The sequence below is a fragment of the Rhea pennata genome, chromosome 18 (assembly GCF_028389875.1).
Source record: "Rhea pennata isolate bPtePen1 chromosome 18, bPtePen1.pri, whole genome shotgun sequence".
Classification (NCBI taxonomy): Eukaryota; Metazoa; Chordata; class Aves; order Rheiformes; family Rheidae; genus Rhea; species Rhea pennata.
Window position 1 is genome coordinate 9,202,476 of NC_084680.1, and position 18,818 is coordinate 9,221,293.

Below are 18,818 nucleotides of genomic sequence, written 5' to 3' on the forward strand. Positions count from 1 at the left end.
GAGGAAAAAAAGGAAAAGGGGAGGGGGGAGTGGTTGAGCACAGGCTCAGAGCTGCAGGGCAGCCGGGCCCGGTGCTGCCCGCAGCACGGCTCGGGGGCAGCGGGAGGGGGGAGGCGGTGGCGCCCCCCCCCCCCCGGCCTAGCCTGGCCTGGCTCGGTCTGGCCCAGCCCAGCCTCCACGTGGCGCTTCCAGGGCTCTGCGGGGGGGAGCCGCTGCGGCCCCGGGCGGCGGTGCTGGGCAGGGTGCGCGGCGCCAGGCGGGGTGGATGCACAGGGCCTGGCACGACGCACGGCTCCGAGGAGGGTGCCCGGCGCGATGCGCAGCACGCAGCGTCTAGGAGGGTGCACAGCACCCGGCAAGGCGCGGGGCTGAACGCAGCACGCGGCATCCAGGAGGGTGGGCAGCCCGGCGCTGCACCCTGCACAACGCCCGGGGCCTGGCAGGGTGCGCGGTGCGGTGCGCGGTGCCCGGCGCCTTGCAGCTCGGAGGCTCCTGGCCCGGTGCCGGTGCAGGGTGCTCCAGGGGCAGCCCCATCCCCGGGTGCCAGCGTGGGGTTCTGGGGGGCCGGCGGCTCGGGGGGCTCCCCGCAGCCGCTGCCGTCCAGGGCTGCGCGCAGCCGCCGTGGGAAGAGCCGGGCGAAGGGCCTTCCGCTGCGAAGCCCAGAGAGCGACTGCTCCGGGCAGAGGGCCCCGACATCGCTGCCTGCACGCTGCGCTAGGCTGGTGACTGTAATTCCAGCAATTAAATCAACGCGGATGCGTTGGAAAACTCCCGCGATGGCGTCTGAGGACGCTTCTCGAGCGAGCGCAGCTCGGCGAGCCCGGGTACAGCAGAGTTCGCCGGCACACGCGTCACCTCTGAGCGTTTCACGTTCAGTTAGGCAGAGCAGCGGCCGTTGGGCCCGAGCCCGCCGGCCTCCGGAGTCTTTGCAGGCCGGGGCTGTGTTTTGCTGGCTGTGGAAATGTCACTGCATCCCAGAAAATGCCACTAGTTTCGTCACCTGAGCAATAACGGGGTTAAAGCCACTAATTAGGCAGAGGAGCTGACTGGCTTGCACAGTTGCTGATGACTTTTATCCTCTCCTCCCTGTGATCTGAGCTCTCTCTTCAGCATTCCTCGTTGGGGTGGCAGGAGAGGGTTTTAAATAGAAATAAATCCCTATTAACAGCAGTTTTGCACCAGAAGAGCTTTTTGTTAAAATGCCTAGGCTCCGAGTGGAAGGTTTGGGATGTTCTCCTTGCTTTTTATGAAAACCTCTGCAGGCCCCATCTGGGCTCGGGACACATGCTCAACTCTGCCCTGCACAGACACAAACACCCCCGCTGCAGCATGATCACAGTGCAAGTGACCACAGAAGAAGGGAAATATTGCTAAAAATTGGTATTTTGCTGGCAGGCTGCTAAGGAAATGACCTCACCAGGGCTGCACAGGGTGTCTTGCAGCAGCCCTGAGGACTGAACCGAAATCTGCTGGAGGCCCGTGCCTGAATCGCCCACGGTCCTTTCTCTCTGAAGGCCGGACGCAGATGGGTGCTGGCCGCGAAGGTGCTGCAGGGGCGACGGGAGCCTTGCTGAACCCCGCTGGTTTAGGCTGCGGATGCTGCGCGGCTCGGCGGGGTTCCTGCTGTCCATAGCGCAGCGGAGGAGCTGCGAACCCGGCCGCTGCTAGCTGTCGGCTGCCCAAGCCGGTGATAACGTTCACGAAGGACCTGGAGGTGTCTCTAAACCCTGCTGCCTTAATGAGCTCGTTTGAAAAATCTCCTTTGGGGAGCATCTCCCCGGAGAACTGAGTACCGGGCAGCCCTGGGCGGAGAGCAGGCGGCCGCGCCGCGCCGTCGCTGCTCCTCGTCCGCCGGCGCGAACAGCCGCCTGCGTTTTGCGCTGTGCTGTTCGTGGCGCTGCGGACGGGTTTTACTGTATCCAGGCAGAGATCTTTTTCCCCTCCTTGGCTGCTGACACAAACGTCCCGGCATGTCTGGGCAGCTCCAATGGGGCCTCAGTTGCAACACAGGAAGGGAGGGAAAAACCTGAATTTATTGCGTGCCTCAGGTACGGCTAACGAATGTGCGCACGCATACGCGGGGTGCTTTTATAGGGCCATAAACCCCTGGGTGATGGTGGAGGAGAGCGGAGCACTGCGGCTTTTCGCGCTTGGGCAGTCTGCAGGCTGTGCCACGAACCTGCGGCAGGTGAAACCTGCTGGGGTTTTGGACGGACCGAACGTGGGGCCCTTTGCGCTCTGCAGGCAGCGGATGAAGGCTCGCAGGAGCCCTGGGGATGGCGGGGCGGGAGCGGGGGGACCGGCCTCGAGCGCCGACGGCCGCAGGTCTCGGCCTCCCACCAAGGTTGTGCAGCGTCCCCGGGGTCCCCGGGGCGGGGGAGCGCCCGGCCCCCGGCAGCGTGTCGCGCTGGCCCTTTCCTCCGCGTCCTCTTTCGCCCGTCCGTGGCGACCGGACTCGGGTGGGGAAGCTCAGGCCGGTGTCACCGCCCCCCCCCCTTCCTCCACCTCCTCCGATTTCGGGAAAAGCGGCCGCTCTCCGCGCTTGCGGGGCGGCCGCGTCGCACGGCGGGGGCCACCCCGCGGCGGCTCCCACGCGCGGCCGCGTCCCGCGGGGGGCGGTGCCGGGGGAGGGCGGCGCGGCGCGGCGCGGGGCGGGTGCGCGTAGCGCGTAGCCAGGGACGACGGGCGGCCGCAGCGGCGCCGCTCGCTCCGCTCCGCTCCGCTCCCGGCCCAAACCCCGGCGACAGAGCCGCCCCCCCCCCCCCGGCAAGGGCGGCAGCGCGCAGCCTTTTCCCTTCCCCTCCGCGGGATGTAGCGGCGCGGAGCCGCCGCCGAGGTGACCCCCCCCCCCCAGCCCGCCCCCTCCATGCGCCGCCAGTGAGGCCGGGAGGCAGCGGGCCCCACGGCGCTGCCCGCACCGCCCGGGCTGAAGGAGCCGCCCGCCGCCATGGGGAAATCCAACAGCAAGTTGAAGCCCGAAGTTGTGGAGGAGCTGACGAGGAAAACGTACTGTGAGTAGCGCGGGGGCGCCGCGGGCCGCGCTCGGCTGCAAGCGTCGCGGCTGCGGATGGGAAATGTCTTGGGGTCCCCCCTGGTCCCTCCCCCCCCCCCCAGGCCGCGACCCCCCGCCGCCGGCCCGGCCGCCTCCCCCGGCCGCCCCGGCCCGGGTGTTGCTGCCGAGGAGCAGTGATTTTCCGCGGGCATCGGCGCTGCCGGGGCCGTTCCCCGCGCGGAGCGCGCAGGCTCCGCCGGGCTTTGTTGCGAGAATTCAGAGATTAGCCTGGGAAGGAGGAGAAAAATCGAAGAACGAAATAATTAAGGCAAGCAGCAGAGACGAGGAGAGCGGCAGGGAGCCGGAGAAACGCTCTGTTTTCTCACAAAAACAATTCTCCGCGGCCTATTTCTATGCTTCCAGTAGCTGCGGGACAAGGGCCGCATCCTGCCCTCCCGCTGTGCCCCCCCAGGGCGACGTGCCTTCCTCCTCCTCCGCCCTCTCCCGGCCCCTGCGGCTCTGAGCATCCCTTCTCCCGGGGGCTGCCGGCCCCGGGGTTTCGCTGCCAGGAGGGGGCCGCAGGCCGCCGGGGGGTTCCTCTCCCCGGCGCCTCTCTGCAGCTGGGCGGCTGCTCCCTAACCAGGGGACCGAACCGTTTGCACGGCTCGCAAAGTTTGGGTGCGTTGGTTGTTGGAGGGTTTCCTTTGTTATTTTGCTCTGAAGTGCAGAGGAGAGCCCGATGCCGAGGAGATCCCCGTTTTTCTATGAGCACCTTAACGCCAGTTTAATAACCTGATTTTCTGAGTGAGTGGCTTCCCTGTCTGAACCTCCGATCTAAGCTCATTAACGTGGCTGGTGGCTGAGCCATCCAGTTTTAGCAGAACCAGGCTCCCCCCGGCAGATGCACAAAGGGAACAAAGGCTCCGGTGGGTCGGGTTTGCCTCCCGGCTGCAGGCTGGAGAGATTCGCCCTTTGCCGAGCCGGAGAGCTGCTAACGTGTATCCAAACCTGCGAGCTCTCGCCGCTGTCATTGCTGCAGTCCCGCAGCAGCGCTTACCCAAAAAGGCAATAGCTTAGGATGCAGCAAGTTCTCCCATACGGAGAGGAGGCAATACTGGTGCATTGCACAACCCTCCGCTCAGGGCTGCTCCCTCGGCGCCGCGCAGCCGGCAGCCGGCGGGCAGGTTGCGGGGCGCAGGTCCGCGCAGCCGAACCGCGCGTGACGCTGGGGTGGGCTGGATGCCCCGGCTGGGCTTCCCCTAAGCGGCCCGGGGAGCGGCAGCGCCGCTGCGCCCGGCGCCTTGGTGTCCTCACTGCAGCTGTGACCCGCGGCGGGCGCAGCCGAGCCGGGCCCGGTATGATTACCGCCGTGCCGCAACCGCGCGTTCGGCTTGCGGCGTCCTCCGAGAGCGTCCGTTCTGCAACGGAGAGGGATCGGGGCAGAGCTGGTCCCAGCACGGGCTCATCTGCTGGGCAATATCATCCCTGCTGGGTTTTGTGGCCCCGCCACGTGCACGGGGAAGGCGTTGAGCCCCGACGGGCTCGACGTGTTTGCACACCAGGGCAGCGACGCCCTGCGTCCTGCCAGCCGCCGAGCAAGCGCGGCGCCGGCGCGGCCGTCGTCTGCCTGCACCCGAACGGCTCCTTTGCTGCATGAGGCCCTTGGCTTTGGAGCCGCTCTAGTCTCAGCCTTCGGGTGCTCTCCGCCGGGCGGGCGGGAGCGCGCTGGGAGCCCGCGGCTCCCGGCAGGCAGGCGCAGCACCGGGCCGTGCCCGCGGGACGGCGGCGCGGGGCCCGTCAGCGAGAGCTGTCGCTACCGCCGGGCTCGTGTTTGTTGAGCTCGGCTCTTTCCGCCTCTTGTCTCTGGGATTAATTACTTCTGCTGGGTGTTTCTGCGCCTTTCCCGCAGTCGCCAAGGCGAGCAGGCGTTCCCTCGGCGAGCTGGGCGCCGCGGGCGGCCCTCCCGGGCCCGTCTGAGAGCCTCTGATTTATCTCCAGACCCTGGGAGGTTGGAAAGATGCTGATTTCCTCGTCCGTTTGGGGGAACGCAGGCGCGGGGGAGATGCAGGTGTTAGTGCAGGGCTGCGCCGTGTTCTGGAGCGCGGGACCGCGCCAGGCCCCACTGCCGCGTCTAGCGGACCGGCTTGAGCAGGGGGTGCTTGCGGCTCCGTCCGGGTTACCCTAGAGGTTGGGTGGGGGAAGGTTTCGCTCCCTGGCGCTGGGCTATGTCAGCGTTTGGCCGTGTTTCGAAGCACGCGGCAGGCGGCTGCCATCGCTGCGCGCCGCCCGCGGCGGTGCCGACGGCCCTGCCTCGACGTGCTCGGAGCTGCTCCTGCGGCTCTCCCCGCTGCGGGGCTGCGGCGCGGCGGTTCACCTGCCCGTCTGGGAGCCCGGGACTGGTGGCTGTCGGAGACCCGCTCTTGGCCTCCTCCGCGGCGAGGTCCCCGTGCGCCTGTCAGCCGAGGCCGTGGTATACGGGAAGGGTTTCTCCCAGGATGGGATTTTCCTTCCATTGCATCATTTTCTACTTGCAGGATTTGAAAACAAAACCGAGCAAATAACTAAAAGCCTGCGGGACTGCGGAAGACCCTCGGCCCAGACCCTGCAGCGTGTCCCCTGGGCTCGTCCAGGGCTCGGTAGCTCCCTCCTGTGCCCTCTGGTCTGACCATTCCCTTCTGCCCTTCTGCTTTTTTTTTTTTTTTTTTTTCCTCCCCCCATTTTTTTCCTCTGGCTCTTCCCAGGTAGCAGCAATCCTGCGGGAAGTGGTTGATGGGAGCAGCCAGGAGAGGAGCTTGGGAACGTTCGTGTGCCAGGGCAGGAGCGGGGCCTGTCGGTTGTGCTAGGGACGCTGTTGGTTTGCCATCACGGGCGCAGATGAGATCCGAGAATTATTTTGCTGCTGCTTTTGCTCTTCAAGGCAGGTTGTACTGGGACCTGCTGGTAACAGGAACCTGGGAGCCTTGTCTCTTGGCTTCCCCTTCCAGTCTGCTCCTGACTTACGGTGCTGGGGGCCAGATTTTAATGATATTTGGATACCTAAAGACACAGAAGGACCCCCAGGGGCTTCCTAGAAGTGCCGGCTGCCCAAGTCCTGAGTACCTTAGAAGATCTGGCACGGCCAAGCTTGCCCATCTGCCAGGCGCTGGAGCGGCGCTGGCGAGGGGAGCCCGGGCGAAGGGGGAGGATTTGACCCGTCTCGGAGGCCGGGCTGTTGACATATAGGAGAGCGCAAGAGAAGCCAACGCTGAATGATAATAATAATGAATAATGCATTATGTAATTCTTTGTACTTCCATGGAGCCTTTCATCCAAAAGCTCCTGAAGTGCTTTGTAATCATTAATTTATTAATCCTGCCGGTGCCTGGTTGAGGTAGCTCAGCGCAGCAGCGCATTTTGTCCCAGGAGGCGATAACGCTCAGGGCTTGAAGGAGCCACCTTCGTCCCCTGATCACATCTAGCGGCCCCGATCCGGGGTGGATTTAAGCGTACGATTAACTTTAACCAGGTGCTTACGGCTCGGGGCTGCGGTCGGATCTGGGATCGTGCTCGGGAGCCTCTCTGGACTGCGACCAAAGGGCTCTGCTGAGCTGGAGGCTGAGGAGGAAGCGGGATGCTGCGACTCCCTGCAGCCTGGCAAGTGCGCCGTGCCTGGGTGCAGGATACACGTCATGGGTGGAAATAGCTTGAAGTGGGCTCCTGCTCCAGCCTCCAGAACTGCTAACACCTTTATTTTCTCTCTCTTTCTCTCTTTTTTTTTTTTTTAACGAAAGCTGCAATGCCCGTGTAATCCCGCGCGTCTGGCAGCGGGGCTGGGCCCGGCCGGGGGCGGCTTCGCCGCGCTCGGCTCCGTCCGGGCGGAAGGGCCCTGCCATGAGGGTCCGCGGGCAGGAGCGGGACGTGGGACCCCGGCGCCTCGCCGTGGGCCCGGGTGGGGGGCGGGAGGCGTGGGAGCAGCTCTCCCAGGGTGCCAGCGTGACGCCCGTGGGAACTGGGCCGTGAAGCAGGCGTGGGGAGAGGAAGATGCTCTTTTCCCCAGAGCTGCATCCCACCCACTGTGATCTGTTTTGTGTATTTTAAGCTCGCTCTGAAAATCATCGTTTTCTTCTCTTTCACACGAAGCCGCAGAGTTGGCTCTGTCGGTCAACAGTAATGCATTGAATTAACGGGCATCGGTTTAAGAGCAAACTACAAACATACTGATTTATAGCTACCGGGGCATGTGGCGGCTGGTTCAATTCTGCGGGAAAGGGAAGAAAATTCTTTAATCGCAGTCGTTTTGAGCTAGGAACGTCCCCGGTGCACCCTGGTCCGCAGGAGGCAGCGCGGGGGAGCGGACGGCGCCCGGCACCCTCGCTGCTCTCCTCGGCCGTGCTGAGAGCGCCGGTACGGGGTGCCGTCGGCCCCCGGGGCCCTTGGCGTCGCCGGGGAGCCGGGAGGATGCTCGAGGGGGCGGCGGGAGGGAGGAGCAGGGAAGGGGCGTCCGCGGAGGGGGCTGCCAAAGATCCCCCCCATTGCGGGTTTATTTTTAGCCAGTGAAGCGTTTGGCCCCAGGCACCGGTTTTCGCTGCCAGGTTGGTTCATTTTGAAATGGAGACAAGAAGGTAACCAGAAAGCCCAGTGCTTTGGCACCTACTGCCCGTCGGCAGCAGATGGTGGGTGCGATACCCGCAGGAGGAGCGGAGCGTGGAGGAGCCCCGAAGCCAGGCTGAGCCGCGGCTCCCTGCCCCGCATCACGCCCTGGGAAGGAGCCTCGCGGCTGCCGGGGGGCTGCCGGGCGGTGCGCAGGGTCCCCCCGCGGCGTGCACGGCCGTCCCTTGGGTCCGCCTCTCGGAGACGCATGCAGGCAGCCGGGGGCGCAAACCTGTCCCGGGGCACAAACCCGGCCCGAGGTGCAAACCCGGCCCGAGGTGCAAACCCAGCCCGGGGCGCAAACCCGGCCTGAGGTGCAAACCCGGCCCGGGGCGCAAACCCGGCCCGAGGTGCAAACCCGGCCCGAGGTGCAAACCCGGCCCGGGGCGCAAACCCGGCCCATGGCGCAAACCTGTCCCGGGGTGCAAACCCGGCCCGAGGTGCAAACCCGGCCCGAGGTGCAAACTCGGCCCGGGGCGCAAACCTGACCTGGGGCGCAAACCTGGCCCGTGGTGCAAACCCGTGCCGGCACCCCGGGCCGGGAGCCGGCCGGCCCCTGGGCTGCCTTGCCAAGCGGGGAGCTGCCGTCAGCCGCAGCAGCGGGTTTGCCTGCCCGCGCCGCGCGCTTGCAGCGCACCCAGTAGTACCTCCGGGCGCGTGGAGGGGGGAGCTTTGGAGGGAGGAGGCGAGCGGCCGGCGCGGCGCTGGCGCTGCAGGCAGGGAGAAGCCCCGGCTGGGGCAGCTGCTGGAGATACGCGGGGGCAGTTTGGAGCGAGGGAGCAGAGCGCAGTGGCTGCCCGGTGCTGCCCCGTGGGCAGGGTGATGGGCAGGACACGACGGGGGCTGGCTGTGATTTGAGAGCTGCAAAGCTCCCCCGGTCGGCAGCTCGCTGCGCGAGCGGTGAGGACCTAGTTTTGATGCCCCTGGCAAGCTGGGTGGAAGATGCTCTGGACAGCAGCTTCGTGGGGCTGCACGTGGGGCTCCTGCGGTCGGAGCCCCCCGGGAGCGTGAAGCAGGTTGTGGGGTCTCAGACCTGGTCCCGCTGAGCGGTGTCCGCAGCACCCAGCCCTCGCATGGCGGCGACGGGAGGAGGGAGACGGGCAGCATCCCCGGCTCCCTCTGCGGCAGAGGAGAGACCAATTTCTCCCCGTCGCCCTCGCGGCAGCTGCCTGCTGCTGCCAAGGCATCAGAAGAATCACATTTCATTTATCCACTGACATGTTAATGGATCTGCTTAACCACTCTCCTGACCTTTGCCGCTGCCGCTATAATTAAGGTTGTGAAACAAGAAGCTCTGAAGTCATCAAAGGAAGCGCCTGCCCCGGGGAGGAGCCGGCGGGCGCGTTATCGGGGCGGCGTTGGGCTGCTCGCTCCGTCCGTCCCTCCCCTGCTCGTGTTCCCGGGGCTCCTCGGAGGCGAGCGGGGCCGGCGGCTGGCCCCGTCCTTGCGGCTCCGGGGTGCTCGGAGCAGCGCTACGCGGCGGGCTCCGGCCGGGAGCAGCCCCGGACCCCCTCTCTGCGCTTCCCTTGGTGGCAGCTGCTACGGGCGCTTTGTCCTGGAGCCGTGAGTCGTGCCCTGGATGTGGTTCCCCCGGGCGCTGAGGAGGGGCTCGGGCTCGTTTCCCGTCATCTCCTGGACATTATTCTCCTTTATGGCACATTTTAGGTTTCTGAGCGGAAGGAGGGTTGTCAGCACCGTTGTGTTTCTTCTGCGCGCGGCTCTCCAGCTTCTCCTCGTTACTCCAGAGGAGCCCGCGGCGAAGCCCTGGCTCCCGAGTCCCGAGCTCCCCACGGAGGGCAGCGGAGCCGCTCCTGGGCCTGTCTGCCCGGGCCGCGGGCTCAGCTGGCCCAGGGGCGCCCCGAGACGCTGCTGCCCCCCCGTTTCGGGCTGGCCGCAGCCCCGCGGCGCTCAGGGGCCCGTCGGCACCGCCGGCGCTGCTGCCAGCCTGTGCTGCCGCGGTCTGAACGGCACGCCGGTGTGCTGGCGCGCGGTGAGCGGCCGCCGGTGCGTGTTCTGCGGGGAGGAAGGACCGAGTTTGTGCTCGAGGAATGTTCACGCTGGGATGATGCCGAGAGCAGCGGTTGCGATGGCTTTGTGCTCAACCTGCTCTTGAACACGCGTTTCGCAGAGGCAAGGGGCGGGATGTACTGGGCAAAAACTGCAGCGTTTACTGGGTTCACGCAGGAGCACCCCATTAATTTATGCATGAGCACACAATAAATGCACGCCTGAGCGCACAGTTTGCACGCGAGTGTGCAAGTGGTTTATGCATGAGCACCCAATCAATCTGTGCGTGAGTGCCCAGTTAGTTCACGCGTGAATGCCCAGTCGGTCTCTGCACGGGCATCTGATCAATGCATGCCTGCGCACCCGATCAGCGTGCGTGCGAGTGTGTGATTACACTAATAGGTGCGGGAGTGCCCAATTAATCCACACGTGAGGTCGTTCCTGCGGGAGCCCCCGAGAAATTCCCGAGCGATGCCTTTCCGCGCGAGCGCCCGGCCCGCTCCTGCACGGGCGCCCGTCTCGCCCGCGCCTGCGCGCCCGGGGGAGTTGGTGCGTGGCCGCCTGATTCGCTTACGCACGATCACCCGGGGGCCCGCGCAGGAGCGCCCCGTGGACTTGTGCATGGGAGAGCTCGCGTGTGGGCGCCCGATTTATCCGTGCACGATCGCCCGTCCAGCTCGGGCTCGGGCACCCAAGCAGTCATGCAGGAGCGCCTGGTTAATTTAACGTCGCCAGGCGTCTCGGTGGGTGACGCTGGACGCGTTGCCGTCGCGGCCTGTGGCTCGGCCGTGAAGCACAGATAAGGTTGCAAAGTGGTTTTTGCAGAGAGCCCTGCAGCGGTCGTGGGAAAACCGCCCTGCGGCTGGAAATGATTAACTTCGGTTCTGCCGGTAGCTCGGCCGTGTCCGCGGCCCCGGCCCCCCTGCGGGATCAAGGTGCTTTTATCCCGTGCAAGGTCTGCAGCGAGGGAGGGAGGCGCCGGCGACCTCGACGGCGGTATTTTCCGGTGGATGGGCTGCCCGTTGGGAGGGCAGCGGCGAAGCCTTGCAAAACCCCCCGTGTCCTGCGCTCCGTATCGCAGCGCCCACCCGGCTCCGGAGCCGCCGCGCGCCGGGGCTGAGCCTTGCCCAGCTCCCGGATGATCGGCGAGGCTTCGCCGTCCCGCGCGCCCCCTCTCCTGGCTCCTTGGCAAACACAGATTCACGGGCTCGAGCAAGGATTAACCGGAGCCGTCCTCGCGGCGCTGTCGGTCCCGGCCGCGGCTGCTGCGGGGGGACCGGGACTCCCACGGCTTTCCAGCCCCGCAGCGTCCCAGCCCTCGGCACGCTTTCGCTCCCTGCTTGCTGACGGCGGCGGGCGCCCGCGGCGCGCTCGGAGCGGCGCCCGCGCGGGTGCTGGCAGCGCGAGCCGGCGGGCGTCCCCGGCGCGCGGCCGGGGCTTCCCGCTCTGCGGCACCCGCTCCGGCGCCGCAGGTGACAGCGAGCGCTGATCCCCCGCGTTTATTTAGCACCTTTCATCCCCCGAGGATCCCGGGGCTCGCGGCATCCGCTAACGAGCCGCTGCGCGCGCTATTTATAGCCGCCGCCGGAGCGGGCGTCCCTCGGGGCCGGCGGAGCCGAGCAGCAGGTCCCGGGAAGCGGGTGCAGGTGGCGGCGGGAGAGGCCGGAGCCGCTCCGCCGCTCCGAGGGCGCCGGGGGTCGAGCCTCGGGCCGCGTCCCGCCGCGGGTTCGTCTGCAGCCGGCTCGCCGTAATCGACGGTGGCCGAAGTATCTGGAGCGCGGGGCCGGCTCGGAGAGCCCGGCGGCGACGGGCCGCGTGTCCCGCGCTCCCGGGGGCCTCTTCCCCCCCAGCCCGGGCCGCTTGGCGGTCGCCGCTGCCGCTATCCCGGCAAGCGAGCGGCTTCCTGAAGGCTGAAGAGCGGCTCAGGCGCGGTGCCGCCTCCCCGCGACGCTTTGGCCCGCGCGGCCCCGCGGCCCGTCCGGAGGGGCGGAGGCGGCGATCGCCGGACGGGTCCGCGCGGCGCCGCACGGGCCGGCGTCCCTCCGTCGGGGCAGGTCCCCCGGCGGCGCGCGGGAGCCCTGCGCGTCCCTCCCGCGGGCGCAAAGCGAGCCGGCTCCGCGCCCCTTCTCCCAGCGCGGCCCCGGTGCGGCGTTGGCGGCGTTGCTCCGGTGCTAAAAACAGGCACCGGTTGCCTAACCGCTTCCTGCCGGAGCCGAAAGGCTGCTCCTGAGCCCAAAACAGCCCGCTGGAGGAGAGGCGGCCCGACGAGAGGCGGCGAGAGGCGCCGGGGCCGGAGGGGCTGAGCTGAGCCTCCGGCCTCGGCTCCGGGCCCCCTCCTTGCCCCGCTCGCCTCCCCTGGAGCGCTGCAGAGCCCTGCCGCGTGCCTTCCTCCTCCTCCCGTCCATCGTCATCCGCCGAGCCCTGCCGTGTGCCTTCCTCCTCCTCCCGTCCATCGTCATCTGCAGAGCCCTGCCGCGTGCCTTCCTCCTCCTCCCGTCCATCGTCATCTGCAGAGCCCTGCCGTGTGCCTTCCTCCTCCCGTCCATCGTCATCCGCAGAGCCCTGCTGTGTGCCTTCCTCCTCCTCCCGTCCATCATCATCTGCCAACCCCTGCCGTGTGCCTTCCTCCTCCTCCCGTCCATCATCATCTGCAGAGCCCTGCCGTGTGCCTTCCTCCTCCCGTCCATCATCATCCGCAGAGCCCTGCCGTGTGCCTTCCTCCTCCTCCCGTCCATCATCATCTGCAGAGCCCTGCCGCGTGCCTTCCTCCTCCTCCCGTCCATCATCATCCGCAGAGCCCTGCCGTGTGCCTTCCTCCTCCTCCCGTCCATCATCATCCGCCGAGCCCTGCCGCGTGCCTTCCTCCTCCTCCCGTCCATCATCATCCGCCGAGCCCTGCCGCGTGCCTTCCTCCTCCTCCCGTCCATCATCATCCGCCGAGCCCTGCCGCGTGCCTTCCTCCTCCTCCCGTCCATCATCATCCGCCGAGCCCTGCCGCGTGCCTTCCTCCTCCTCCCATCCACTGCTCGACATCTCCCTTTTGGAGGGACGTTTCCGTGCAGCCCCTGTATTTTGGGACCGGGGGTCCGTCGGCATCGGCGTGGCTGTTGTTTCTCCCTCTGCCGGCTCAGCCTCTCTCCGGCTGGCTGCTCCGTGTCCTTCCCGGCTCCATCCTGCCCGGGGACCCTCTGTCCTTTCCCGTGTTAGCTCTTACCGTCCGACTAGACAGTCCTGCCAAAGCAAGCACCAAAATCCCTCCCGTGGCGCTGCCGGAGCCCGCGGGTGCCTTTCACGGAGCCGCGAGCGGCCCCCGGGACGCTGCCGGCGCGGCGCCGGGCGGCTGCCGGAGCCCTTCGCGCGGCGCGGGAGCCGGCAGCCGCGGCCGTCCCCCGCCAGCCCCGGCCTGCCGCAGCCCCCGCCTTTTGCGGGGCCCGTTACAGGTCTGTGCGGGGCTTTCTCGTATCCGCCGTCCGCGGGAATCGGCGCCCGTTGCCGCGGCGGGCGCCTCCTCCGAAGCTCCTTCAGGCCGCGGGAGTCGTGCGTGTTAAGCGTAAAACGGCGGCAGTCGCTGGGAAAGCTCTGAATTTCTTTTTTCTTTTCTCTTTTCCTTTCTCTTTTGCAGTTACGGAGAAGGAGGTGCAGCAGTGGTGAGTGTCCGGCCGCGGCGTGGCGTGCGGGTGAGATGCGGGGCCGGCGCGGGGCTCCGCCGCCTCCCTCGCCGCGGTCCCTTCCCTGGCGCCGAGTCCCGGCTCCTCTGCGCCGTTGCAGTCAGCCTTTCCCTGGGAGCCGGCGCGAAACCAGCCCGGGACGCGGCCCGGAGCGAACGGCAGCCTGGGTCTGCACCCGGGTCGCGGCACGAGCCCGGCCCGGCGCGGGGCTCCGCGGAGGGCTTGGAGCCCGCGGCGACGGCACCGAGCCGGCAGGCTGCCAAGGCCGGTTGCTTGCAAAAGCCTCCCGGTCGCCAGCACCTCCGCGGGCTCCCGGGCTCGCCCCCCTCGGCCTTTCGGAGCGGGCTGGGGCCGCCGGCGGCCGAGGGGTCCGGCTCCCGCCCGCGCCGCGCCGCCCCGCGCCCCAGAAGCGCCACCGCTCCCCGTTCGTCTTCCCCTCGCGCTGGGCACGCTTTTCCTGCTTCTCTCCCTTTCTCCCCCCACCCCGTGGTGAGTCACTGCTGCAGCAGCGTGAACAAACACCTTGGTTTCCCCGCTCGGAGGAGAGTGGCCGCGCGGCGGCCCGGCCCGGCTCGGCTCGGCTCGGCTCGGCTCGGCGGCTTGCAGGTCGCGCCGTGCAGCTGCCGCTCTGCTTTGGAGCAGCCCCGCTCCCCGGCCCGTGCTGCTCGCAGCCGGCGGGGCCGGGAGCGGCCGAAGCCGGGCGGGTGAGGTCGACGCGCGCGTTGCCGGTGCGCAGGCTCCGGTGTCCTCGCTGCGTGGCCGTAGGGTGGCCGGTGGCACCGGGGGCTTGCAAAGGCTCGGGCGCAGGGGAGCCTGGCTGGCAAACGGGGCGCACGCGGCGCGGTGCGTCTGCTCTGGGAGCTCTGAAGTCGCACGGAGGACGTCGGCTGTGGATTGCCGGGAGGCCAGAGGGCCGCGCTGGTCTGCGTCTGGCGGGCACGGACGCCGCGGTGCAGGGAGCGCCTGGGACGAGCCGCTGCTGGTGCTTCCCGCGACGTGGCGCGCGGCCGGGTCGAGGACGTGCCGGCAGCGATCGCCCGGGCCCGGCGCGAGCCGGCGGCCGACCTCGGCGCTGCGGATTTTTGTGGCGTTCCCCGGGCAGCAGAGGTGAACGTGGGCCTCTGAGCCCGTCACCGTGGTATCTGACCCCGCTGCTGTAACCAGTGCCCGCTGCAGTTGATGCTTCCCCTGCTCCTTACAGAGGGCCTGGGCGTTTGCGTGGTTGCTCGCTATGGTCTGGAAGTCCCACGGGTGCTTCCCGGTGCTCCCGGCTGAGCTCGCGGGCTTGGGGGGGGTCCCGGCTCCTGGAATACGTTTGGCGTGATCGTGGCTTAGGCAGAAGGTTCCCGCGTCCGGGCTTGCGGCAGGGGTTCAGAGGGAGCCCGTGGCGGCTCTGCGAGGGCGAGGAGACCCGCGGGACGCCCGTCTCCCCCCGTCTGCGCCCTCCGCAGGTACAAGGGCTTCATCAAGGACTGCCCCAGCGGACAGCTCGACGCGGCCGGCTTCCAGAAGATCTACAAGCAGTTCTTCCCCTTCGGCGACCCGACGAAATTCGCCACCTTTGTTTTCAACGTCTTCGACGAGAACAAGGCAAGCGGGCGGGCGGTGGGCGCCGGCGGGCCGAGCCCCGCGCTGCCTCCCCGCCGCCGCGCTTGCCGGGGCGGGGGAGCGGGCGGCGGCCGCGGCGCCCTCACCGCCCCGCTCTGCTCCGCCAGGACGGCAGGATCGAGTTCTCGGAGTTCATCCAGGCGCTGTCGGTCACCTCCCGGGGCACGCTGGACGAGAAGCTGAGGTGTAGGTGCTGGCGGCGCGGGGCGGGCGGCGCGGCGGCGGTGTCCCCCCCCTCCCCTCCCCGGGCGCCGGGTCCCACGCGCCTCCGCCTCGCTCTCGCTGCCAGGGGCGTTTAAGCTCTACGACTTGGACAACGACGGGTACATCACGAGGAACGAGATGCTGGACATCGTCGACGCCATTTACCAGATGGTGGTGAGAGCCGGGGCGAGCAGCGGCGGGCTGGGGGCGGACCAACGAGCCACCCCCCCCCCCCGGTGCCACAGGGGCCGCGGCGCGGGCCGGGCCGGGCCGGGCGGGGAGGGGGGAACGCAGGGGCTGCGCGCTGCCTCCGCAGGGGAACACGGTGGAGCTCCCCGAGGAGGAGAACACGCCGGAGAAGCGGGTGGATCGGATTTTCGCCATGATGGACAAGGTGAGGGGCGGGCGGGAGGGGGCCGCGGCGTTTCCGGCGGGGCTCGGGGTGGGGGGGGGGTCCCGGGCGCCGCCGCGGCCGCCCCGGCGCGGGGGGCTGAGCCGGGGGCGGGTGTTTTGCAGAACGCGGACGGGAAGCTGACGCTGCAGGAGTTCCAGGAGGGCTCCAAGGCCGACCCCTCCATCGTGCAGGCCCTCTCCCTCTACGACGGCCTCGTATAGTCCCGGCGCCGGCGGCGGTGAGTCCCGGCCCGCCACGCTCCGTCTCTCGGCCGCGCTCGGCCGGCTGCGCCCCAACCCGCCTCGGCGTCTCCCGCGGGTGGGGGCTCGCGGCCGCGCGGGGGGGACGCCGGGGCGCTCGAGCCGGCGGCGGGCCGGCGCCTCGCTCCTCGGTTTTACTCTCCCTCCCCTCGGCCGCCGCTCCCGCAGCTTCCCCGGGGGAAGAGGCTCTCCGTGCCGTCCGACCGCCTCCGAGCGAAGCTCGCCCGTCCCGCTCCGGCCTCCCTCCGCGCTGCGCGAGCAGAGGACGCCCCCGCGGCGCGGGCGCGCTGCCCCGCTCTGCGCCCCGAACCAGCCGCCGCCATTCGCCAACCGCCGCTTTTTCCGAGGAGAGAGAGAGAAAAAAAACCAAACCACAAACCCCACCACCACCACCGAAAAAAAACGAGAAAGAAAAGGCCCCGAACGGCAGTGACCGCCCGAGACTCCCGGGCTGGGGGAGGCGGCGCCCGGCGGAGGGTCCCTCCTCGCCCCCGGCGCTCCTCTGCCCTGCGGCTCCCGACGGGACCGCGGATGCGGCGGCTCCTTCGCGTCCCTCTCCCGGGAAACGGCCGCCCGGAGACGGAGCCCGAAGGTACCGGGGGCGCCCGGGGAGCCGAGGCACCGGCGGCGATCGGGAGCAAAGTCCTGGCGTCACCTGCGATGCCGGTGGCAGCCCAGCCGGCTCACTAGGGATATATATATTGTTATATTATTATTATTTTTTTTTTGTGAGACAGTATTGTGCTTTTTTTTTCTTTCCTTTTTCCCTCAGGTGGAAAAAAGTGAGGCTTTTTTTTTTTTTTTTTTTTTTTTTTTTTTTTTTTTATATATATATGCCTATCTCTCCGGTCGACCTCTTTATTTATTTGTTGTAAATGTTGCTGCTGTGTTTAGCCTCATGTGTGTCCGAACCCCTAGGTGATGATATGTAAGGTTTACATGCTCGTACGCTATTGCGGGGCGTCGGGAGCCTGCAATAACAAAGAAGCCAAAAAATCTGCCTCCCCCTCTCTGCCCACCCCCGTACACTGTGCTTCGTGGCCTGTCTGATGTTTCAAGGGGGGGCTGCAGCTTTTCTTCCTCTGCCCGCTCCCTGGTTTCCTGCATTTTTCCGTTCGCCCTGCTCCGATGCTAGCGGGGAGCGGAGGGGCCCGGCGGGGAGCCACGAAGCGGCGTGCATCCCGCTAAGGCCAAGCTCGGCTAAGGATCGCCCGGCCCAAGCTCCCAGGCAGACTGGGGCCCGTCCCGGCTCTGCTCCTCGGAGACGTCTGCGTTGGTTTTACCAGCTCAGCCTTTCTGCTGGGCGGAGCAGGGGAGCAGCCCCTGTCCAGAACTCGCAAATTTGCATTTTTTCCCCCATTTTCTTAATGCATGAAAAGTATTAACAGAGCCGAGAGTTGGGTATTGCTTTCAAACCGACTCACTTTCCTTTTTTCTTTTTTTTTGTTTGCAAACCGTGGGAACGTTGCGATTCTGCCCCGCAGCGGGGACGGGGACGGGCGGGCGGCGAGTCGAGCCCCGCGCTCGCGGTGCCCGGGGGCGCCGGCGGCGGGGACAGCGACCTCCTTCCCCCTTTCAGCCGACCGCGTTTTGTGGCCGTCGAAGGCAAAGCCGGCGCCGTGCTGCCAGCTCGTCTCCTTGCTGGCGGCGCGGTGCCGCTGCTGCTGTCCCGCCGGCTCGGGGCTTGACCGTCCTGTCTCCCCTGAGGCCGGCGGGACTCGCGCTGCGTCCGGACGCCTGCCTGCTCCCGGCATCTCCCTGCTCCTGGCATCTCCCTGCGCCCGGCATCGCCCTGCGCCCGGCATCTCCCCGGCCCAGCTCGAACCGCGGGAACCGCGCCGCCTCCCCGAAACGCCGGCGGCGAGGCGGTGCCCGGAGGGGGGGGTCGGGTGGCTCCCGGCGGGGCCGGGCCGGACTCGGCGGCCGAGCGGGGCCGGCCCTTCGCCCGGGGGAGGCTGGCGGCTCCCCGGCTCGTGCCCCGCGCCGCCGCCGGACGCAGGAGGGACTGAGCCTCTCTCCAGGACCCTGCTTTGATTTCTGCGCCGGCTGGAGCCTGGCGAGACTCCGGGATGTGGCTGCTTCCCCTGCGCCGTGGAGGACTGGGATCCTTCTGCCGTTCGCAAACCCGCGGCGCTTGGAGCTGGTTTTTCCGATGCCCGTACGAAAACGCCTTCCCCCGTCCCCGAGCGGCCCGACCTCCCGTCTCCCTCTCCGGGAAGGGGAAGCCCAGCGGGCGCTCGGAGGTGGCGCCAGCCGCCTTCCCTCGCTCCCGAAGCGCGGCCGCGGGAGCTCGCTCCGCACGCCGGTCCGCCTTGCCGGCTTCCCGACGGGAGCAGCGGCTTGGTTCGAGAGCAGGCGCAGTGCGTTTCTGCGCGGGTGGACGGGATTTGCTTCAGGGCTCGCGGACGGCGGCTGTGTTGGCGGGGCAAAAGCTAGAGCGGGGAGCGGAGGGGCCCGGCGGGGAGCCACGAAGCGGCGTGCATCCCCCTGGGAGCCCCCCGGCGCAGGCGGGGAAGTCTCTCCCCGCGTGGGAGATCCACGGATGCACCTGCTTAATTTTAAGACCTCAAGCCAGGAGTTCACGGGAGTGTTCCTGCCTCTGCTGCGGTTCCTGCCCCCGCGAGTCCCCGCATTGCAGAGCTGGGTGGTTGCTGGAAGGTGCCGCCTTGCTCTTTTCCTTGGAAACTCCTTTTCCTCGACGCTTCGTGGCCAAAATGCAACTCTTCTAGGTAGATCTTTGCAGTGCCTCAAACTTCTCTGATTCTCCTCTGCCAGACTGGTCCTTCCCTGGTGCCAATCGACATTTCCAGTGAATGTGACACCGCTGTAATTGTCTCTGCGACGAACCATCGCGCAACCTTTCAAGTAACACCCAGGCAAATGTGATCGTCGTTTGCTCGGACGCTTTCCTCTGAAAGGCTTTTAATTTTGCACTAGCTTTGCACCTCCTGGCCCGTCGTCCGAAGGACCTGCTGTACGCCAAGCCCTGCCGTGTAACGAGTCAGGCTCGGAAAGAGACCCGCCGCTCCGCAGAAGAGACCGAGCTCGCCGGTGGC

General features: G+C 67.6%; 1 protein-coding gene across 1 annotated transcript; it reads left to right on the forward strand.

Annotated features, from left to right (window-relative positions):
• The first annotated feature begins 2,019 nt into the window (after positions 1 to 2,019).
• On the forward strand, positions 2,020 to 16,545 carry NCS1 (neuronal calcium sensor 1). Its single transcript, XM_062590638.1, has 9 exons — positions 2,020 to 2,048; positions 2,855 to 3,011; positions 13,251 to 13,275; positions 14,748 to 14,886; positions 15,012 to 15,090; positions 15,194 to 15,282; positions 15,425 to 15,502; positions 15,625 to 15,740; positions 15,931 to 16,545. Exons 2-8 carry the CDS (start codon positions 2,948 to 2,950, stop codon positions 15,721 to 15,723), a joined length of 573 nt encoding a protein of 190 aa, XP_062446622.1. The 5' UTR covers positions 2,020 to 2,048; positions 2,855 to 2,947; the 3' UTR covers positions 15,724 to 15,740; positions 15,931 to 16,545.
• Positions 16,546 to 18,818: the final 2,273 nt, after the last annotated feature.

What these genes read in the sequence shown, in the direction of transcription:
- NCS1 (XM_062590638.1), top strand. Translation starts at nt 2,948, where the DNA reads ATGGGGAAATCCAACAGCAAGTTGAAGCCCGAAGTTGTGGAGGAGCTG. An exon ending in GCTGACGAGGAAAACGTACT is followed by an intron (nt 3,012 to 13,250) that starts GTGAGTAGCGCG and finishes TCTCTTTTGCAG; the next exon opens with TTACGGAGAAGGAGGTGCAG. An exon ending in ACGCCATTTACCAGATGGTG is followed by an intron (nt 15,283 to 15,424) that starts GTGAGAGCCGGG and finishes CTGCCTCCGCAG; the next exon opens with GGGAACACGGTGGAGCTCCC.